The 20,974-nt window shown below is 42.7% G+C and overlaps 1 protein-coding gene across 2 annotated transcripts in view; it reads left to right on the forward strand.

Annotated features, from left to right (window-relative positions):
* Positions 1 to 253: 253 nt before the first annotated feature.
* Positions 254 to 20,974, forward strand: part of ano10b (anoctamin 10b) — a 33,181-nt gene continuing 12,460 nt past the window's right edge. Inside the window, exons 1-9 of one of the 2 annotated variants that reach the window (XM_043707174.2) lie at positions 254 to 727; positions 2,374 to 2,520; positions 4,765 to 4,938; positions 5,026 to 5,160; positions 9,499 to 9,618; positions 11,241 to 11,807; positions 15,769 to 15,824; positions 17,875 to 17,949; positions 18,716 to 18,889. In XM_043707174.2, the coding sequence (XP_043563109.2) occupies positions 2,376 to 2,520; positions 4,765 to 4,938; positions 5,026 to 5,160; positions 9,499 to 9,618; positions 11,241 to 11,807; positions 15,769 to 15,824; positions 17,875 to 17,949; positions 18,716 to 18,889 (1,446 nt within the window). In that variant the 5' untranslated portion in view covers positions 254 to 727; positions 2,374 to 2,375. The remainder of the gene's footprint in view (positions 728 to 2,373; positions 2,521 to 4,764; positions 4,939 to 5,025; positions 5,161 to 9,498; positions 9,619 to 11,240; positions 11,808 to 15,768; positions 15,825 to 17,874; positions 17,950 to 18,715; positions 18,890 to 20,974) is intronic. The other variant, XM_043707170.2, reaches the window with a different exon arrangement.

Here is a 20,974-nt window from a genome sequence, read left to right on the forward strand (position 1 = left end):
TTGACTCTCTTTAAATAGTAGCATAATTAATAAATTATTTCAAAGCTGTCTGTGTGAGCTTGGTGCCTTATTGAAATGATTTTAAAAACCTTCATCGCTGCTTACCACAGTCATTCAGGGTGGGACTGTTTGCCTTTCAGGCATTCATTTGATTTGTCTTCCTATTGATTGGCAAACAAAAGGCCCAAAGAAAAGAAAGCACATAGTTATTTGGCTACCTGTGTTCCACACCCTGCTGAACACAGCAGTGCGGCTTCTGACCGATTTGAGCTGAACAGTCTCAACAAGTCAATATGATACACAACACAGAGGCTTTTCCTGATAATAGGTGTCTTCAATCAAGCCACTAATCGCATGTTTTGGGAAGCTACTGGGCCAATGCAGGTGCTAACTTTTCCTTCAGCAAGACCAACTGCAGCAGAAGCCAAGTAGGCGTTAAAAAGCGTCCGGCAAACCCTGTGGACATTACTTGTGATCGAGGAGCCCTGACACTGACAGAGAGGTGGGAGGGTCTTAGTGTGGCAACATTCCAGGGAGCCTGACTAACTTGTTGGTGTTGATTTTAGTGATTTTCCATCTCTGTAAAGGTACAGGGGAAGAAACTACTCGTGTAGACCAGTACAAGGATGGGTCAGAAACTACAGTTCAAGCGATGTAGCTGTATGACTCTATGACTCCTCCTGCAGTCCTGCGATTAGGCCTTCACATTAAATCCTCACCTGTGCAGGTAAGTCTCAGTTATTTAGTAACATTGGAATGCACAGATTCTACTTCCTGTTTAATATTTATTTGGCTTCATTTTGACTTTTTGGTGAAAAGAATTACCATAAGAGGAGGCTGTATTCTGCTATAGATTTGCAAGCAAAAAGATGCCTATTTCATATAGTATAGAGTGTCATAGTCTTTAACTACTGCAAGATCCCATTTCTCCATCTTGTTTCTCCATCCTGTTGAGGTGCTGCTTGCCTACGGTCTATACACTAATTCCATTTTTTAGGCGTACTTTCTCAGCATTTGGGTTTCTCTAGCAAGACCAGCATTTGTTTCCACTCCCTCATTTCCCTTGAACTGAGGGACTGGGTGGGCCATTTCACAGGGCTACATTGTTGTTGGGCTGGAGTCACATGTAAGACTAGATAAGGATGGCAGATTTACCTTCCCTAAAGGAAAGGAGTGAAGCTGATGGGGTTTAATGACAATATGTGGCAGTCCTGTGGCACCATAAGTGAGACCAGCTTTCGATTCCAGGTTGCTTATTCATTACATTTGAGTTCCACAATCTGCCGTGGTGGGACTTAAACCTGCATCCCCATGGCATTAGTCTAGATTGCTGGATGACCAATCCAGTCGGATTACTGCAGTATTATCATCTCCCCTCTGTGTACCAGGTCGCCATATCGAATCATAGAATGCCTACAGTGTGGAAGTAGGCCATTCGGCCCTACACTGACCATCATGCTTAACATTTTCTGTCAAGTCCAGAGAGTAGAAAGTTAACATTCAGGCTTGCTGTTACATATTACATATGTTATCCTATCAAGTTTTAAACAATGATTCTCGTTCACACTCTCAGTGACTGCCCTGTGACATTCTTCCTTATAAAGTTTCGGATCAACTTTGGAGGAGGTGGGTGATGGATAGAAGTAGGGAAGAGATAAAAGTTTGATAGGACAGGAGCAAGTGAGAGTCTACAGTCCCCTCCACTGTTCTGTATGTCCTCCAGCTGCACAAAGCAACCCAAGCACACTGTCTGGAATGGGTGAATGGTTTGCCCATTTGTCAGCAGAATAGGAATAATGCTTCCAGAGCAATGTATCTTCTTCACATCAACTGCTAATTGGATATTTGATCTATCTGTACCTGACACTCGGGCATTTGTGAAAAATGATTCAGACGTTGAATCATAATTCATCATTTCGGTATGAGAACTGACACAAGTCCCCCGAGGCTGATTTATTACCATACTGATGGCTACATTGGATGTCTCTTATTCAATTTATCATCAGGTTCACCACAGTAGAAAGACTGGGTCAATTCACAAAGATGCTGGGGGAAGAGTCACTATTACATCAATAGGCAATATAAAACACAAATTGTATTGTTGTAACCTCCTACCCCCTGCATCCCAAAACTACTTATCAGGACAGGCCCGGGTCAAATTTACAACACAGTGCACAGCTGATGTTAGCTTCACTTTGCAAATTCAGGCAAAATAATGCATTCAAATAAAAAAAGCCTTCCAATCATTAAAGGGTCATGTTGCGCTTTCAGCTCCACTTATATATAGAAACCACTTATATGAAGAGGCTGTTATTCTGTGGTTATAAATCTTGTTGGTTTACACTTTCCATTCTTTTCCATGGACTTGAGAAGCCATGGGATCTTGGACCAGACCTACCTGTAAATGCTGTATTTCCAAGGCAGTGCAGCCTCTGGTCGCCTTGGAATTAATTGAAGACATTAACATGGAAACCAAGCGATGGCTGATGACCCGAATCCAGGCAGAGAAGATAGTTGGTGGTAAGTCAGTGCTGATTAGCTGACAATGGACAGGTTTTAAAAAACACTGTTCTTAAAAAATAACTGGGACTGCAGCCACTGATGCCCTGCAGCAATAACCTACACTGCTGGACTAACAGCAGGAGGCTCAGTTGCAAGGGGCTGTATGGGTGCAGTTGCAGGTTTGGGTATATGTTTGGTATTTACCTGTTTCAAGAGCATTGACATTGCTCCAATCAACCTCGTGTCTGTTTAATTGTTAGATATTCCTCATCAACAATTTTGGGATCATTTCTGAGAGTGATTTCCATTGTTTGACCGGCCTTGTGAATTTTGATATACCTCACCTCACTCAGCATGCTAACCATCACTATTGCACTGCGCCCCTTACCATAGTTAGGCATGGAAATCTCAGTGTGAGAAGCACTCAGTAGTCATTCACTTTGTAAGGAATGGATAGAATTCAGAACCTTGCAAGGCTATTTAATAACTTCCAGAAACAGTAAAAACCCGTTACAGGGGGTCTTCCTCCACATGGAGAGTTTGGTCCAATACAGTAGAAGATTGAGGGAAGTATAGTCCTGCTAAATTTCTGAATTATGATATCGCATTTTATTCATCCTTTTTCCTTGCAGAATTTTAACTTTTACCTCTTCCTTAATCATCTGATATGGTTAATATTATGGCCTTTATCCAGACATTTGTTATACTTATATTCCTTATCTTAGGGATTTCAATCTGATTCTTTTCTTGCATTTTTTACTCTCTTTCATGGACTTTTTTTTTCTTTAGTAAACTTTATTCTCCTCTTTCAAATGTCCTCTTTAATTTGTTAAGTTTTTGATCTCTTCAGTTTTTCCCCACCACAGCTTTCATCTGAAAATTTCTCACAATCTATCCAGTCATGTTGCCCATTTTCTCTCCTCACTCCAGTTACGTAATACTGTTGTTCGTGTCAATGTCTGATTGACTCAGTTTGATTCCTGTTCTGAGTCCTTGTTTTCCTCTTTCGGTCTTTCAATTGGTACTTTCTCCTCTCTCACCTCCGGACACACTTTATGAATGCATGTATATCGCTGGTCCATTTGTTTCGCTCTGTTTCACTTTGTCTCTTAGTTTTTGCCTTCAGTTACAGAGTCTTACAGTTAGAGAATCATGGAGTCATATAGCATGTAAATAGACTCTTCAGTCCAACACATCCAAGCCAACCAAGATTCTCAAATAAACTAGTCCCATTTGCCTGTGGTTTAGCCCATATCCCTCTTTCCTATTCATGTACCTGTCCAAATGTCTTTTAAATGTTGTAATTGTATCAGCGTTTACCACTACCTCTGGCAGTTCTTTCCACACACGAACCACTCACTGTGTGAAAAAGTTGCCCCTTAGGTCCCATTTAAGTCTTACTCCTCTCACCCTAGAATTATGCCGTCTGGTTTTAGACACCCTTACCTGAGGGAAAAGACCTTTGTCATTCACTTTTTCTCTGCCCCTCATGAGTTTATAATCCTGTATAAGGTCACTCCTCAACTTCCTATACTCCAGTTAGAAAGATCCCAGCCTATCCAGCCTCTCCTTACAACACAAAGCCTCTAGTCCCGGTAACATCCTTGTAAATCGTTTCTGAATGCTCTCCAGTAACATCCTTCCTAGCACTGTCTGTTTAGTCTCACTGTCTGTTTATTCTTGGGGGAGGCAATGGCCCAGTGGAATTATCACTAGATACTTAATCCAGAGACCTGGGTAATGTTGAGGGGACTTGTGTTCAAATCCCACCAGGCAGATAGTCGAGTTTGAACTCAATAAAAATCAGGAGTTTAGTGTCTAATGATGACTGTGAATCCATTGCCAATTTTCAAGAAAAACCCATCTAGTTCACCAATGCCCTTACCTAGTCTGGCCCTACATGTGACTCCAGGCCCACAACAATGTGGTTGACTCTTAACTGCCTTATGGGCAATTAGGGATGGGCAATAAATGTTGGGCTAGCTAGAGACGCCTTCATCCCATGAATGAATAAAGGACCTAACTGATTAAGATACGTCACTGGAAACCAGTGAGGGTTGATATTCGTGAAGAGTGAGGTCAGCTAGGCGAAATTAATTTGAACCAATCCGTGATTCCAATTGTCAATTCAGTCCCCAGGCTGGGACTTTTCCCATAAAGGAATGTATGGGCATTCAGGAGGGTAATTATTTTGATAAAAATAGTGTGCAAGTCTATGGGAAAAAGTGAGACTGACAGTAGGTAACGATTCTCATTGTCCAGGCGCCGAGCTCATGGTCCACCCTGGTGAAGATGATGATGGCAACATGCTTCTTGTTTCTGCATCTCAACATGTTCTGCTGAGGGCAGCCGAGTTTGTGGGACTTTACAAACTCTACAAGGACGGCTCCATGATCGCATTTTCATACAGAGACAGCAGAAACTTTCAAAACTCAGGTATCACATCCGCATCGAGTGGCAAAGAAACACCTCAGCTTCCATCGTATTTCTTACTTTTCAGACTGTTTCGTTCTTCCTTTCCAGATAACATCAATGAGTTTCTGACACTTGCTGAACGTCAATTTATCATTTTACGCACACTGGAGAATATAAAGGCAGTGGATGAGAAATATATTCCAGGATACCCTACAGAAACCCTCTATCCCGGAGAAGCAATTTGTAAGTTCTCAGTCTTGTCAGGAAATTGTGAAACAGTGGTGCACCCAGCACTGGGGCCTTTAATTTTTAAAGCACGGGAAACATCAAAATAATGTTTTTTTTTGTTGTTGCACACGCAAGACAATTATTGGAAATTTCAGACCCATATGTCATGTAATTTTCAGCTGCTTGGAACAGTGTTCACACGACCTATCCCGTTAGTGAAATGCCCAGTAGAATAATGCCCACTCAAAACCTTAGCATGATCTCAAGTGCTTTTTATCATTCTCAGTTCAAAACTATCAAAAGCTATGCTGTTTGCAGAACTTGTGAGCTGCGTTCTTTTCCCATAAAGCGACGTATGGGTATTCAGGACAGTAATTATTTGAATAAAAATAGTGTGCAGGTGTGTGGGGAAAAAAGCAGGAGACTGACAGTAGGTAATGATGCACATTTGAAGAGCCAGTGCAGTCATAGCGTAATAGAGGTCTACATCATGGAAACAGGCCTTTTGGCCCAACTTGCCTATGCTGCCCTGTTTTTACAATTAAACTAGTCCCATTTTCCTGTGTTTGGTCCGTATCCGTCCATACCTATCCATGAACTTGTCTACATGTTTTTTTAAATGATGAGATTATACTTGCCTCTATCATTACCTCTGGCAGCCTGTTCCAGATACTTGCCACCCTCTGTGTGAAAAGTTGCCTCTCTGGACCCTTTTGTCGCTTTCCCCTCTCATCTTAAACCTATGCCCTCTGGTTTTAGACTCTCCTACTATAGGGAAAAGCTGCTAGCTATCTACCTTATCTATGTCTCCCATGATTTTACAGACATCTGTAAGATGACCCCTCAGTCTCCTATGCTCCAGGGAAATAAAATCCCAGCTCAGCGAGCAAACCTCAATCCAGAAACTCAACCTGAGCTACAAATTTTCTCAAAATTCGCTAAAAGAAATCCCAGCCTATCTTGCCTCTTCTCATAACTCAAACTTTCCAGTCCAGGTAGCCTCCTAGTGAATCTTTTCTGCACGCTTTCTAGTTTAATAGTATCCTTTGGCGCCACCTCGTGCTCCCGCGAGGAGGTTGAGCAATTCATCAACTTCACCAACACATTCCACCCTGACCTTAAATTTACCTGGACCATCTCTGACACCTCCCTCCCCTTCCTGGACCTCTCCATCTCCATCAGTGACGACCGACTTGACACTGACATCTTCTACAAACCCACCGACTCCCACAGCTACCTGGATTACACCTCTTCCCACCCTACCTCTTGCAAAAATGCCATCCCGTATTCCCAATTCCTCCGCCTCCGCCGTATCTGCTCCCAGGAGGAGCGGTTCCACCATAGAACACACCAGATGGCCTCCTTCTTTAGAGACCGCAATTTCCCTTCCCACGTGGTTAAAGATGCCCTCCAACGCATCTCATCCACATCCCGCACCTCCGCCCTCAGACCCAACCCCTCCAACCGCAACAAGGACAGAACGCCCCTGGTGCTCACCTTCCACCCTACCAACCTTCGCATAAACCAAATCATCCGCCGACATTTCCGCCACCTCCAAACAGACCCCACCACCAGGGATATATTTCCCCCCCCCCCCCCCTCCGCCTTCCGCAAAGACCGTTCCCTCCGTGACTACCTGGTCAGGTCCACGCCCCCCTACGACCCACCCTCCCATCCTGGCACTTTCCCCTGCCACCGCAGGAACTGTAAAACCTGCGCCCACACCTCCTCCCTCACCTCTATCCAAGGCCCCAAAGAAGCTTTCCACATCCATAAAAGTTTTACCTGCACATCCACCAATATCATCTATTGTATCCGTTGCTCCCGATGCGGTCTCCTCTACATTGGGGAGACTGGGCGCCTCCTAGCAGAGCGCTTTAGGGAACATCTCCGAAACACCCGCACCAATCAACCAAATCGCCCAGTGGCTCAACATTTCAACTCCCCCTCCCACTCTGCCGAGGATATGGAGGTGCTGGGCCTCCTCGACCGCCGCTCCCTCACCACCAGATGCCTGGAGGAAGAACGCCTCATCTTCCGCCTTGGAACACTTCAACCCCAGGGCATCAATGTGGATTTCAACAGTTTCCTCATTTCCCCTTCCCCCACCTCATCCTAGCTTCTAACCTCCAGAAACTCGATCCCCTGACCTGTCCGGACTTGTCCGACCTGCCCAGCTCCTTTTCCACCTATCCACTCCACCCTCTCCTCCCTGACCTATCACCTTCATCTCCTTCCCCACTGACCTATTGTACTCTATGCCACTCTCTCCCCACCCCCACCCTCCTCTAGCTTATCTCTCCACGCTTCAGGCTCTCTGCCTTTATTCCTGATGAAGGGCTTTTGCCCGAAACGTCGATTTTGCCTGTCCTCGGATGCTGCCTGAATTGCTGTGCTCTTCCAGCACCACTGATCCAGAATCTGGTTTCCAGCATCTGCAGTCATTGTTTTTACCTCGTATCCTTTCTATAGTAGAGTGACCAGAACTGAATGCAGTGATGGGCTGAATGGCCTCATTCTGCATCATAACATTACCATGATTCTGTAAGTAATTAGAATGACATTGATATACCCATTTACAATGATTCAGGGAGACATTGGCCCAAAAATGACAATAAACAGCAATGTTATAATCTCTTGTTTCAAACCAAATTTCAGGAGTTCATGGACTATTGCCTTTTAATCCCATGGCATGCCAGTATGCCATTGGGATAAACAAGCTGGAGATAGCTTTGAAAATAGCATGAGCTGTGCCTAAAGGATCCCAGGCTCCAGGTGCCAGACAGAAATAACATTAGCAGCTGCTCACCTTGATATCAGGGCCCCTGAGGCGTACCAGCATTGGGAAGCTGGATGTTCTGATGCTTCTTAAACTTATTTGCAATTGCTTTTGCTGCCATTGGAAATGGATATTCTGAATTTGCAACAAAAACTGCATCTAGAAATCTAATACCAATATTATCAAGCGACTTGATACCAGGAGGGGGAGTAGAATAGAAAATGCAGCTCAGAAATTACAGTTGGGCATGATATTTAATACCAATTTGACAAAGGAATGTTAACAGAAACAAGGATTCACCAAAGTAGAGTAGAGGTTTAACAGAACGTTATGAACAATGCTGATGAATAAATAGGTTTCACTAGTAGCAGCATGGCTGACAAAGATCATAGGTTTGTGCAAACTGGCACAGAAATAATGGAGAGATGAGGAAAGTTAGATCTGATAACCTCATTGCCTGAAAAGTGATGTAAGAACATTTAGGAAAGGAAATAGGATAAACCTTTTTTTAATATTCTTTCATATTACGTGCATTTTGCAAAGGCAAATCGGGGCAGGACTTAATGGTAAGGTCCCGGGGTGTGTTGCTGAACAAAAAGACCTTGGAGTGCAGGTTCATAGTGCTTTGAAAGTTGAGTCCCAGGTAGACCAAATAGTAAAGAACGCATTTAGTGTGCTTGCCTTTATTGTTCAGTGCATTGAGAATAAGATTTGTGATGTCATCTTGTGGCTGCAAAAGGCATTGGTAGACCACTTTTGGAATACTGCATGCAATTCTGGTCTCCCACCTATAGGTTCAGAAAAGATTCAGAAAAGATTTACAAGGATATTGTCAGGATTGGAGGGGTTGAGCTATTGGGGGAGGCTGAATAGGCTGGCCCTGTTTTCCCTGGAGGCTAAACCTTATAGAGGTTTATAAAATCAGGAAGGGCATGGATAGGGCACATAAACAAGGTTCTTTCCCTGGAGTGAGGAAGTCCAGAACTAGAGAGTGTAGGTTTAGGGTGAGAGGGAAAAGATTTAAAGGGGACTGAAGGGGCAATGTTTTCATGCAGAGTGTGGTGTGTGTATGGAATGAGCTGCCAGAGGAAGTGGTGAAGGCTGGTACAATTACACAATTTAAAAAGCATTTGATAGGTATATGAGTAGGAAGGGTTTAGAGGGATAAGGGCTAAATATTGGTAAATGGGACTCGATTCTGGTTGGCATGGATGAGTTGGAGCGAATGGTCTGCTTGAGTTGTACATGTCTATGACTCTGTGACTCTATAAACCATTATCAGTTTTGACTATGTGTTCTTCAATTCCCACATCATATTAGTAAATGCTTAACCCTCTCTCGATTGTCATTAAATACAATTTTATTTATTTTGCCGGGCTATTTTAAAATGTGGAATCTGAAAATTTATTCCATAATTAACTCCACTTTCGGTGTGGAATTGCAGATAATTTGGGAGGGATTCATCACTTTATAATGCCGGGCCAATGAGTATAACCTGCAACTCTGAGAGAACAATGCAGGAGGCAGCTGTGCTCCATACCTACATTGCCAATTCACATGTGTCTTGCCTTCAGTTAACAGGCTACAGAAAAGCAAGATTCTACACACATTCTATCCATTGCATGATGAGCAAATTCTGTGCAAACTGGGAGCTCGCTGGCACTCTTACAGGAATTTGAGCTTACAGCCCATTGGTGAGCAGACCATATCTTAAAGGTGACTTTATAACCTGTATTATAGGAGGCAGGTCTGCGAAACACTGTCCAATACATCCACACCTTCCACTCCCTGAGAGGTGGTTATTTGTCTGTCCCAGAAGCTGGTTTCTCCCTTCAGAACCCTACTAACTATGTACGAAACTTTCAAGAAAGAAATACCATGTAATTGTAACCATCCTTTAACAAGATCAAAACAAATGTTTTTTTTTGTGGTTATTCTTAGTTTAGTCTCACTGTTAATGCCTCTCATTTCAATTTATCCACTGTTATTAATTGGCTTAGCTTAACTTTGCTTTTGACTATTCGTCCACCGTACCCAAACTTGTTGCTTGCACTAATCTCACTAGGCTGTAAATATTGAGACGCTAAACTCATTCTTTTCCATAATTGTTTGTTACTTTATTTATATTCTTGTTTGTGCTTTTCTTCACCACAGTTGTATCCAATGGTCATTTAATTTATTTAAAAAACTGACCCTAAATCATATAATGCACGTTGAATTCCTGCAAGTTTGAAGAGAAAGTGTTTTCAGGATCTTGGTGCTGCTGTAAAGGATATGATAGGGATCCTACACCATTCAAAGTGAGCTATAGTAGTGGCATTACACATTAATCATGGGATGCATCTTGTAGTATCATATGATGTATTAGGGGATTTTAGCAATTCATTGCAGTGAGTGCATTTCCTTGTATTAGGTGTGGCTCTGTTGAAAGACTCTCTCATCTCTGAGTCACTAACTTCTGGGTTTAAGTCCATTGCAAGGTTTGAGCACAAAAATCAAGTCTAACACTCCAGCACTGAGGGAGTGCTCCACCCTTGTTTCATCATTCCAAAATCTTTGTTTGCTCTCTCTGATAGAGGATCCCATGGCCCCATTTTGAAGAAGAGCAATGAATTTGTCCTTGATGTCCTGACCAGTATTTATCCCTCAATCAATATCAGAAAACAGGTTATCTAGTCAGGATCACATTGCTGTTTATATGAGATCACTGTGCATAAATGGGCTTCCTATATTACACTTTCAAAATATTTAATTGGCTTTAAAGTATTTTGAGATCTGCAGTGAATTGAACTGAATTGAATGATTTTGAATTGAATCATTATTGTCACGTATTCAATATAAACCACAGTGAAAATTTTATGCTGTTGCCGTGAATTGGAGACATTCTCATTAACTTAAAACAAAACCAAAAATAAAGAAAGATAACCAAAAGAGAGTCCAACTTTTCCTTCTCTGCCTCCAGGGTCCTGGTCTGGGCTACAGCAGCCTACCATGCTGTTGCCAGAGTCCCAAAAAGTGCTATATAAATGCAAATATTTCTTTGTTATGGGATATACAGAAAATGTGATGCATGAGAACACATAAATGTACCATGCTTGTCATCAAGACCTCCCCATTCACTGTGGTTGGGCCTTGGCTGAATGTCACTGCAAGATCCTGAAACCTGGTCAGAGGGATGGTAGGGTGGAAAGTAAGGACTGAGGAAAATTGCCATTTTTCCAAATAATGAGGCAGTTGCCCAGGATAGAAAAGAAATAGGTAGTAGAAAACACACCACAGCATTATTATTTCATTTTTGTGTGTGTTTCTTTTACAGACTCAATTTATTCATATTTCGGTGGTTCTGTCGCCATGTACTTCAGTTTCCTTGAATTCTTTACCTGTTCACTGATGCCAATAGCAGCCTTCGGTATTGCTGTCGTTCTACTATCAATGGACACAATCGACAAGTGCATCCTCTTTTCGGTTTTCAACATGATTTGGTCGACTGTGGTCATGGAGTTGTGGAAGCGACATAGTTCGGTTCTGTCATACACCTGGGGCACCATGCAGATGAACAGCCAATTTGAGGAGCCCCGTGTGGATTATAAAGGCTCAATGGGAATAAATCCAATCACCCATCGTTACCAGCCCTACTATCCTGCATGGAGACGCAAATTGAAAATTTGGTGTGTTTCAGTGCCAGTACTATGTTTGTTCCTGAGCTTCTCTCTGTTTGGGATGTATGTTTTCTTCAGGATGGAAGCACTGGTTAAGATGTATTACAGTGAAAATGATGGCTGCTGGGCCTGTGCATTATATCTACCAAGTATTCTTCACACTCTCTACGTTACTGGTATGAACAGCCTGTACAAAATGGTTGCTGAAGTACTCACTGAATGGGGTAAGTACAGGTTGAAAAAAGTCAGCAGGGAGCAACTCTTCAGGTGCACAGGCTGTGGCAATATTGTCCACTTGACTCACTTTGGCAGGACGTCGTTTGGCATTGCTGGTCATTTCATGATCACAAAGGTCCTATGGTTATAAATCACAGGCTCAGTTTGTCAACCCTTCAGAACTGGGTTGGACTGTCTAGGAGTTAAAGGTCACCTTCTGGATACTGCTGAGAGCAACCGAGGAGAAAGGAAATCACACGGCCATTAAAGAAATTTGCGATGTTTTTGTTTTGTTTTTCACCTGTTCATTAGCTATTAGAAGGAGATAATGAGTGAATTAGTTATCTGATGAGATCATTCAAATAAATCTACAGGAATATATCAAATTAGTCTCTAGGTGATGTATAAAAACTGAAAGAAATGTGGTTGTCGTAAATCAGAAACAAAGGCAAAAGTTGCTGTAAGAGCTCAGCAGGTCTGGCAGTGGAGGGAAATCATAGTTAGCATTTCGAGTCCAGTGACCCTTCCTCAGATGATGTCTCTCTCAACCATCTTATCTCCTTGGTGGGTTTCCTTCAGAGTTTCAGGAACACTAACCCAATTCAAATTGTGCCAGTAGAGGAGTACAACAAAGAGTTGGACTAATAGCTATATTATGTAGATATCAGCTGGGGTTCAGTTGTACCACTGTCTCCTCAGAGTCTTGACATTTGTGAAGGAGCACTTGCAACTTGTGCCCAATACAGGCTAACACCTACTTGCAATGTGATTGCAAGCCTTTGAATTCTCAACAGGATCATAGAATCCTTGCAGTGTGGTAGCAGGCCATTCAGCCCATCTAGTTTACAGTGACCCTCTGAAGTGTATCCCAACCAGACCCACTTCCCTATCCAATCCCAGTAACCCTGTGTTTCCTATGGATAATCCACCTAACCTCCACATCCCTGGACACAATGGGGCAATTTAGCATGGCCAATCCACCCAACTTGCACACCTTTGGACTGTGGGAGGAAACTGGAGCACCTGGAGGGAACCCATGCAGACACGGGGAGAACATGCAAACTACACACTGGCAGACAGTTGTCTGAGGCTGGAATCGAACTTGGGTCCCTGGCACTGTGAGGCTGCAGCGCTAACCACTGAGGACCTGTGACACTCTTTTGAAGAAAATCTGGGAAAGGTAGATCCCCTGTGGCTTCAACAAATATTAGTAGAACAAATGATCAGATTAATAACATATTGTGTGCAGATTGGATGCCACAATGCTTACAAAATGCAGGACACAGCCCATCTAATCAATAGCCTCTCAATCATATTATGGACCAGGCCAGATCCCCTCAAGATATTTTAAGAAGGTAGCCTAGACCCTAACTTTTTCTTATTTTAAAGGCAGATGTGAGGTGGATATTCCAGGTGTGATGCAGCTGGTCAAACCACTCAGCTTTAAGCAAAACAGAATTTATTTAAACACCACTGTTGAAACACAAACAAAATAAAAGAGAATTTAGAATAACTCAACTTTATGAAAACTCAATTGACTCGAGACGTCATCTTAACGAACGAGCTCTTCCAATTCCTGCAACATCTTATAAACACAACCCCTGGCAAAAGTAAATTTAAATACAGGTTCTTACAGGCAGCAGAGATTTCAGAGAGAAAAATCAGCCAGGGATCATCTGCTGAAGCATGGAACCCTTTTCACTGCAGCAGCTTCTGTCACTGTTACAGTTAAACCAAACTAGAAAAAAAACCTGAACTGGGAGAACTGGCCATTCCCTGCCATTGTTAACGTAGACACATCCAGACATTTCAACACCTCTGCCTTTAGGACCCCTCTTAAAAAAGCCCAAGGACAAAATAACCTTTTTAAAGTGGCAGCATTGTCACAATCATCAGCAAAGTGACAAAAGGGGTGATCAACTGCTATTGTCAAGCACTTGCAAAGGAGTACGCTGTTCACTGATGCCCAGTTTGGGTTCCACTGGGGCCATTTAGCTGCTTGACTCAGACACGGACTAAAGAATTGAACTCCAGAGGTGAGGTGCGATTGACTGTGCTTGACATCAAGGTAGTATTCATCCAACATGGCCTCAAGGGGCCTGAACAAAACTAGAGTCAATGAGAATCAGTGGAAAATCTCTCCATTGATGGGAGTTTTACCAAGCACAACGGAAGATGGTTGTGGTCATTGGATGTTAGTCATCTCGGTCCCAGGATATCTCTACAGGAGTTCCTCAGGGTTTTGATTTAAGTTCAACCATCTTGAATAATCAGTCAATAATCTTCTCCCATCATTAGGTCAGAAATGGTGATGTTCTCTGCTGTGAGCACAGTTCTTCAACACCATTTTGTAGCTCCTCAGATATTGAAACAGTCTGTTTCCAGATGCAGCGATGCCTGGACAACATCCAGGCTTGGTCTGATAAGTGGCAAGAAACATTCAAGCCACACAAGTACCAGGTGATGACCTCTTCAATAAGAGAGAATTTAACCGCTGTCCCTTGAAGTTACCATTGCTGAATCCCCCATATAAACATCCTGGAGGTTATCATTGACAAGAAACTGAATTAGACCAACCAGTAGTTAGCACTACTGCCTCACAGCACCAGGGACATATGTTCAATCCCACCCTCGGGTGTGTGGAGTTTGCACATTCTTCCTGTGTCTGTGTGGGTTTCCTCAAGGTGCTCCGGTTTCCTTCCACAGTCCAAACTTGTGCAAGTTAGGTAGATTGGTCATGCTACATTGCCCATAGTGTCCAGGGATATGCAAGCTAGGTGCATTAGCCATGGGAAATGCATGATGATAGGGAAGGGGAGTGGGTCTGGGCACGATGCGCTTTGGAGGGCCAGTGTGAATTTGACGGGTCAAATGGCCGGTGTCCACACTGTAGGGATGCTATCATTTTATGATATAAATACTGTGATCACACGAGTAGGTTAGGAGCTAGGAATTTGGTGACATGTGACTCACATGTGGTTTCCCCAAAGCCTGTCAACCATCTGAAAGTCACAAGTCAGGAATGTGACGGAAACCTTCCACGTTCTTGGAGGCATGTAACTTAATCCACACTCTCAAGTAGTTTGATACCATCCAAGGCAATTGACTGGCATCATGTCCTACACCTTCAACATTTATTTTCTTCACTATCTACACAAAGGAGCAGCAGTGTGTACCATCTACAGGATGCACTGCTATAGGTTACCAAGGCTCCTGAGATCCTTTCAAATCTTGGTAACCATTCAAATCCATGTCCACTCCCATCTGGAAGGACAAGGGCAGCAAATACATGGGAACACCACCATCTGCAGGTTCCTTCTAAGCCACTCACCATCCTGATTTAGCACCGTTCCTTCACTGGTGCTGGGTCTATCCCTCCCTGGTACTCACTCCCTAAGAGACTGTGGGACCAGCTACACTGCAAGGACTGCAGTGGTTTAGAATGCAGCTGGCCACCAGGAGGTTAGGGATGGGCAATAAATGTTGGCCCAGCCTGCGACGTCCATATCCTGTGAATTAATTTTAAAAAGTATGGAAAAAGCATTTCATTTATTGGTGTTGATATTTTCATTCAACCTGTTCAGACAGGGTATGACATATCCCTCGAGAAGGTGGGAACTTGAACCCAGTTTTTCCAGTTCAATGGGAGGGATACTACCATTGTGCCACAAAAGCCTAATCTCTTGTAGATATTTTCTAATCAATAATTTCAGAGATGTTATTACACACTTCTGGAACAAGTAGGATTTAAATTCAGGCCTCCTGACTCAGAGATAGGGATACTACTACTGCTGCACCACAAGTGACTCAAAGGCCGAGGATAGCAATGGACATACAGGTGGTGAAATGTGTTGGGAATAAGGGAGAGGTGTCAATGAATAAAAGAACATGAGGAAATGATAATAAGATGAAGAGCAGTGGGAGAGGCAAGTGAAACAATTTCTAAAGTTGGTTATAAATCTATTCCAGAAAATCATCGTTTAGAATCATCTTATCAAAACCATTTGACAATCAAAGTGTTGGTGGTAAGTACACAAGCACTTGCCGCATTTTCAAATTTGCCATAATTTTAAGATATTACTATCTCAGCTATGAGTCACAACATACCATATTGAAAAAAGGAGGGAGGGGAAACTGATGCACTTTGCAAGCGCATTTGCTATCTTTGCAAGATAATGTTGTGAGGCAGTGGATAATTCCTTGGTCTTTCCCTTGAGCGTATAGGCAAAAGTCAATCAAGAATAGTCACTGTGGCTTTGGAAGGATAAAATCATATCTCATGAGTTTAACTGAATTTCTCAAGGAGATGATTAGATAGATGAATGAGAGTCGTGCAGTTGATATAGACTACATGGACTTCAGTAAAGCTTTTGACAAAGCCTTGCATGGCAGACTGGTTAAGAAGCCATTACAAGCTCATTGATTCCCACAGTTACCTGGACTATACATTCATACACCCAGCTGCCTGTAAAGACTTTATTCCAATCGACCAGTTTCTCTGCCTCCATCCCATCTGTTCTGATGGTGCCAGCTTCTACAAAGTGCCCTCTGACATATCCAGCTTCTTCCACAGCTGAGGATTCTCCACCACCGAGGTTGTCAGGGCCTCAGTTATGTTCAACCCATCTCCTGCACTTCTGCTCTCACCACTTCTCTTCCCTGCCACAAGAGTGATAGGGTCCTCTCGTCCTCACCTACCAGCCACCAATGTCCACCTCCAGAGGATCATTAGCCACCATTTCCACTATCTCCAGCAAGATGGCACCGCTAGACACATATTCTCCTCCCCTCCCTTGTCAACCTTCTGCAGGGACTGTTCCATCTGGGACACCCTAGTCCATTCCTCCTCCATTCCCACTACCCTCCTACAGCTCCACTTCACCATCCCCTGCAATTGCAGAAGGTGTAACACCTGCCCCTTTACTTCCTCCCTCCTCATTGGCCAAGGCCCTGGAGATGCCTTCCAGGTGGAGCAGCGATTTACCTGCACTTCACACAATCTAGTCTACTGTATTCGCTGCTCACAGTGTGGTCTCCTCTACATTGGGGAAATGAAGAGAGACTGGGAGACCATTTTGCAGAACACCTACATTCTGCCCACAAAAATGACCCTGAGCTTCCAGTTGCCTGCCATTTCAACACACCAGCCCGTCCCCTGGCCAACATCACTATGTCAGGCTTGCTGCAGTATTCCAGTGAAGCTCAGCACAAGCTGGAAGAACAACTCCTCATTTTCCACTTGGAGACCCTACAGCTTTCAGGACTTAATATCGAGTTCAATAAGTTTATTTCACCCCCCCCCCCCCCGTCACTATGCGATCTCTTAATTTACAATGTGGGAATATCCCACATCCTCATTGAAGAGATGATTATCCTTGGGTCTGCAGGTACTTTCTGACCTGTAATGGTATCCTATCACCTCTGAATGACTGCTGTGTGATTCTAATAGATTTCTGCAAACTCTTTTATTTACTTGATTGTACACTGTGCTGTTCTCTGTGAATACTCGCTCTCTTTAATGCAGACTATAGTCAGTTCTTCTAGAACGTGATGGCTGTGTTCATGTGTAAGCCCGCGCTATAGAAAAATTGCGCTTTAGAATCAGTGGTTAAAGTGTTGGCAATGTAATCACATTACAGCCAACACATATTTAAAAAGTTCGCATTTTAGACATAGTATCCCCAATTCGTCAATTGGGTTACAGCGAATTCACGTTAAGTAAACGTGTTATAGCTGAACGACCTGTATTCCATCCTTTCTTCACTTGTTTCTTACACATGACTGCTGATGTCACTGTTACATAATGACATGCATCACCATCTCATTATCATATCTATCCTCATCATGTGACAATTCCATTTGGAGCTCTCTCATCCACTTCACCTGCACATATAGTGTGCAGCCAATGAACACCTAAGTGGATCAGATGGGACTATTCTCACGGAAAAATTCTAAACGGTAACTCTTGAAGAGTTTTACATTTGAGACTTCCTTTGTAGTCAGTTAAAAACTAATTATAGCATTCACAACATTTTAAGTCTAGAGACAATGATTAATTTTGCTTTTCATTTCTAGTTTCGCTTTGTCAATTGTTTCGCTGCCCTATTTTATATCTCACTCTACCTCCAGGACCTAGAGCTCCTCAGAAAGGTAGGCAGTTTCAAATCTGTGATATAAACCAGATGTTTGAAACCAGATATAAAGCATCTATGGTTGCATTTTCTTTTTAACAGGACTTAACATTGCAAGGTGATGAGTTGGTGCAAACAGTTGGCAGCTGTGATCTAGTGGGGCACCTTCATGATGCCACTGATATGTAGCTGAGACAAATGGTACTTTATTTGGATTGTGAAAGAGTATGATGCAGAAATCTATGTGAACTGAAGCTCCATGGCATATGCAGAAGTTGAAACTAATAACTAACATGAGTACACTTATGCAGAATACTAGATAGCAGTGATATATCTCCCCTAGAGTCCAATAAATCACACCAAAAATTTTTGAATGTCAACTAGACTTCTGTGATCAAAATGCAATTATTATTCCTTGTAACTCAAATATTTGAATTGATTTTGCCCATGTAGAGGATCAGTATAATATCAAGTTAAGAAAGAAAGGACATTGAGGAATATGTCTGTTTCCCATGTGTGGGTCCTGAAGTGCCCCTACACTCTCCTAACCCCACCTCCGCCTGATGTTAATTTCTGTAGGTAAACATTTGACAAGCTCTGGAGACTTTTGAATTGCTCACTGTACACCACAATGGCCTTAACCCCATTTATGGAATAGGTTAATGCTCCCACTAAAATAACAGACTGAGGAATCTCTTACAAATACTTTGTTCTTTAGCTGTGATTGCTGATTTTCAGTCATTTCTAGTTGATTTTCAGACCTCATGTTGTCCCTTGCACCCTAGAAACTTGCATCACTGCTTGTTCTGACTCAGATCATCAATCAGCTCATAGAGACATTGGTGCCCTATCTCTACAAGACCATTATGAGAAAAGGAGCAGGTTTGAAGAAAATGACCATGGAAAACACACCAGATATCGACAAAATCAAATTACAAGGAGAGATGTCGTCATTTCCTGTAAGTAGTGTCATAATTATCTTTGTTAAACAACAATGACCTTGTATTCCACTCAAACATTCCACTCTCCTCTGAGCGATTAGTAATTTTAGAAGAATGTATACAATATGTTTATCTTATGAGTTTAGTATCCCCTATGGTTGGGATTCTGCAGTGTATAAACTGCAAAGCAGAAAGATTCAAGAGATCTGGTATTTCATCCTCTGAAAATGTATGTAACGGACAAAAGAAAATTGCAAATATAAAGCATACTCATGATGCTTCATTCTACTGTAGAATATTTGGTAAATATCTTGAAATAGTATTGTTAGAGAATGATTCCCACCTTACATTTGAAACATATTACTTGGTGGACTTGGCTCAGGCCCTTGTTTGACCAAAGGCCTTCTCCTGAGTGTTGTGTAATCCTGGTTTCAATGACTTTGCTCACTGGATCTTGCTTCTGTCTGCATATTACTTTCTCCACAGGAGGGCAGTATTGCTTCATGTGAAGGTGACAGCACTGGGCCCTGCCAAATCTCTTCTGTTTGATTTTCACTGAGATTTCTGTCCTTATTTTCCTCTATATATTTTGAATGGGGTACCAGCAGAACCCTCGCGTCATTTCTTATCATCAGTTGGAGATTTTGTAAGAAGATCGATGCCAAGCACCATTAACCAGGGATGCCAACTGTTCAGTATTGGAGTCACCACTGAGATCTGGGTGCACTTGAAAAGGCAGCATTTATTATGGCTGTTCTTGGAATGTGAGGTGGTTGGACTCAGGAGATGGAGATCACAGGGTTCAGGAAAATTGAATGGGGAGGTTTCAGGAATGCTGAGAGATCACTGAGAGAAGGTTCCTAATCTCTGGAGGTATTGCAGTGAGAGTTAAGGACTCTGGAAATGTGGTTTGAGGTTCTGCAAGCTCTCAGAGAACATCCTGGGATCTGGGAGCCAAATTGGCACTCTGGAAAGGATGGAGATGCCAAGGCTCTAGAGTCTGGTAATAATGAGGAGCAGTGTTTCTGCAGTAGTAGGGAAAATTTAGAGTCTGGTAGTTTTGGGATTATTGATCTCAGGCATACTGGCCGAAGCAGGAACTAACGAGGTGGTGAGGGAAATAGTAGACAGGAGAATGAGATCAACATTACCCATGATTCAACTTAAATCAACAGAAGGAATCATTGGAAGAACATGGGAATAATAATAGAAAAACTGCACATATCTTTTGTAATACACAGACTACTGGAAGTGTTGGTCACAGATAACGGGTCATCATTTACCAACAGGGAATTTGAGTGTTTCGCAAAGTCGAATGGTATTCGACTTATAAGGACAGCTCAATGCCATCCATCGTCCAATGGTCTGGTGGAAAGAGCTATCCAAACTTTGAAGGCAGGCTTAAAGAAACAGCCTTACAGCTTCACTAGATCCCGAACTGTCCCAGTTCCTGTTTGACTCTCGGACCATCCCCCCATAAAACTACAGGGATAGCTCCAGCAGAGTTGCTAATGGGGAGAAGACTCCGCACCAGGTTAAGTCTGATCATCCCAGGCCCAGGGGCGGTGGGGGGGTGGAAATCAAACAGCAGTGCTGAAATCAAGACTCCGCTAAGTGAGAGACAGTTTACTTCAGGGGATGTAGTTTGACGTGGGCCAAATGCAGGCAAGTGGGACTAGTTTAGTTTAGTCGGCATGGACATGCGGTCTATGTCCCTAATTGAAAGCAAGCCTTCACTCACTATCACTGTTTTATGTTGTCACACAAGGTAAAGATCTACCTGATTCACTAAGAGCTTAAGCAGTGTGCTATTGATGCATTTTAAATTGATTGTATATTGGGGAGGTTCAGAGTAACAATTTTCATCTGATAGTAGAGAACTGGTTTATTGCTGAAAGTATAACAAACTTGCTGCTGAATCTTTTCATCTCAACGTAATCAGGATAGATGCCCATCTACCAAATTTCACATGGAGCAACAATTTACAAACGATGTATGGGAAGCCGAGTACTGATTGTTTGGCAAGATAAAACAAAAATTGATGGCCTGTCTCTTTTTTCAGTGATAACAATTTTCAAAAAAAGTCCAATCTACTTTCCACAA

The sequence above is a fragment of the Chiloscyllium plagiosum genome, unplaced genomic scaffold (genome assembly GCF_037043375.1).
Source record: "Chiloscyllium plagiosum isolate Xiang-an unplaced genomic scaffold, Cpla_swu_hap1 HiC_scaffold_17, whole genome shotgun sequence".
NCBI lineage: Eukaryota > Metazoa > Chordata > Chondrichthyes > Orectolobiformes > Hemiscylliidae > Chiloscyllium > Chiloscyllium plagiosum.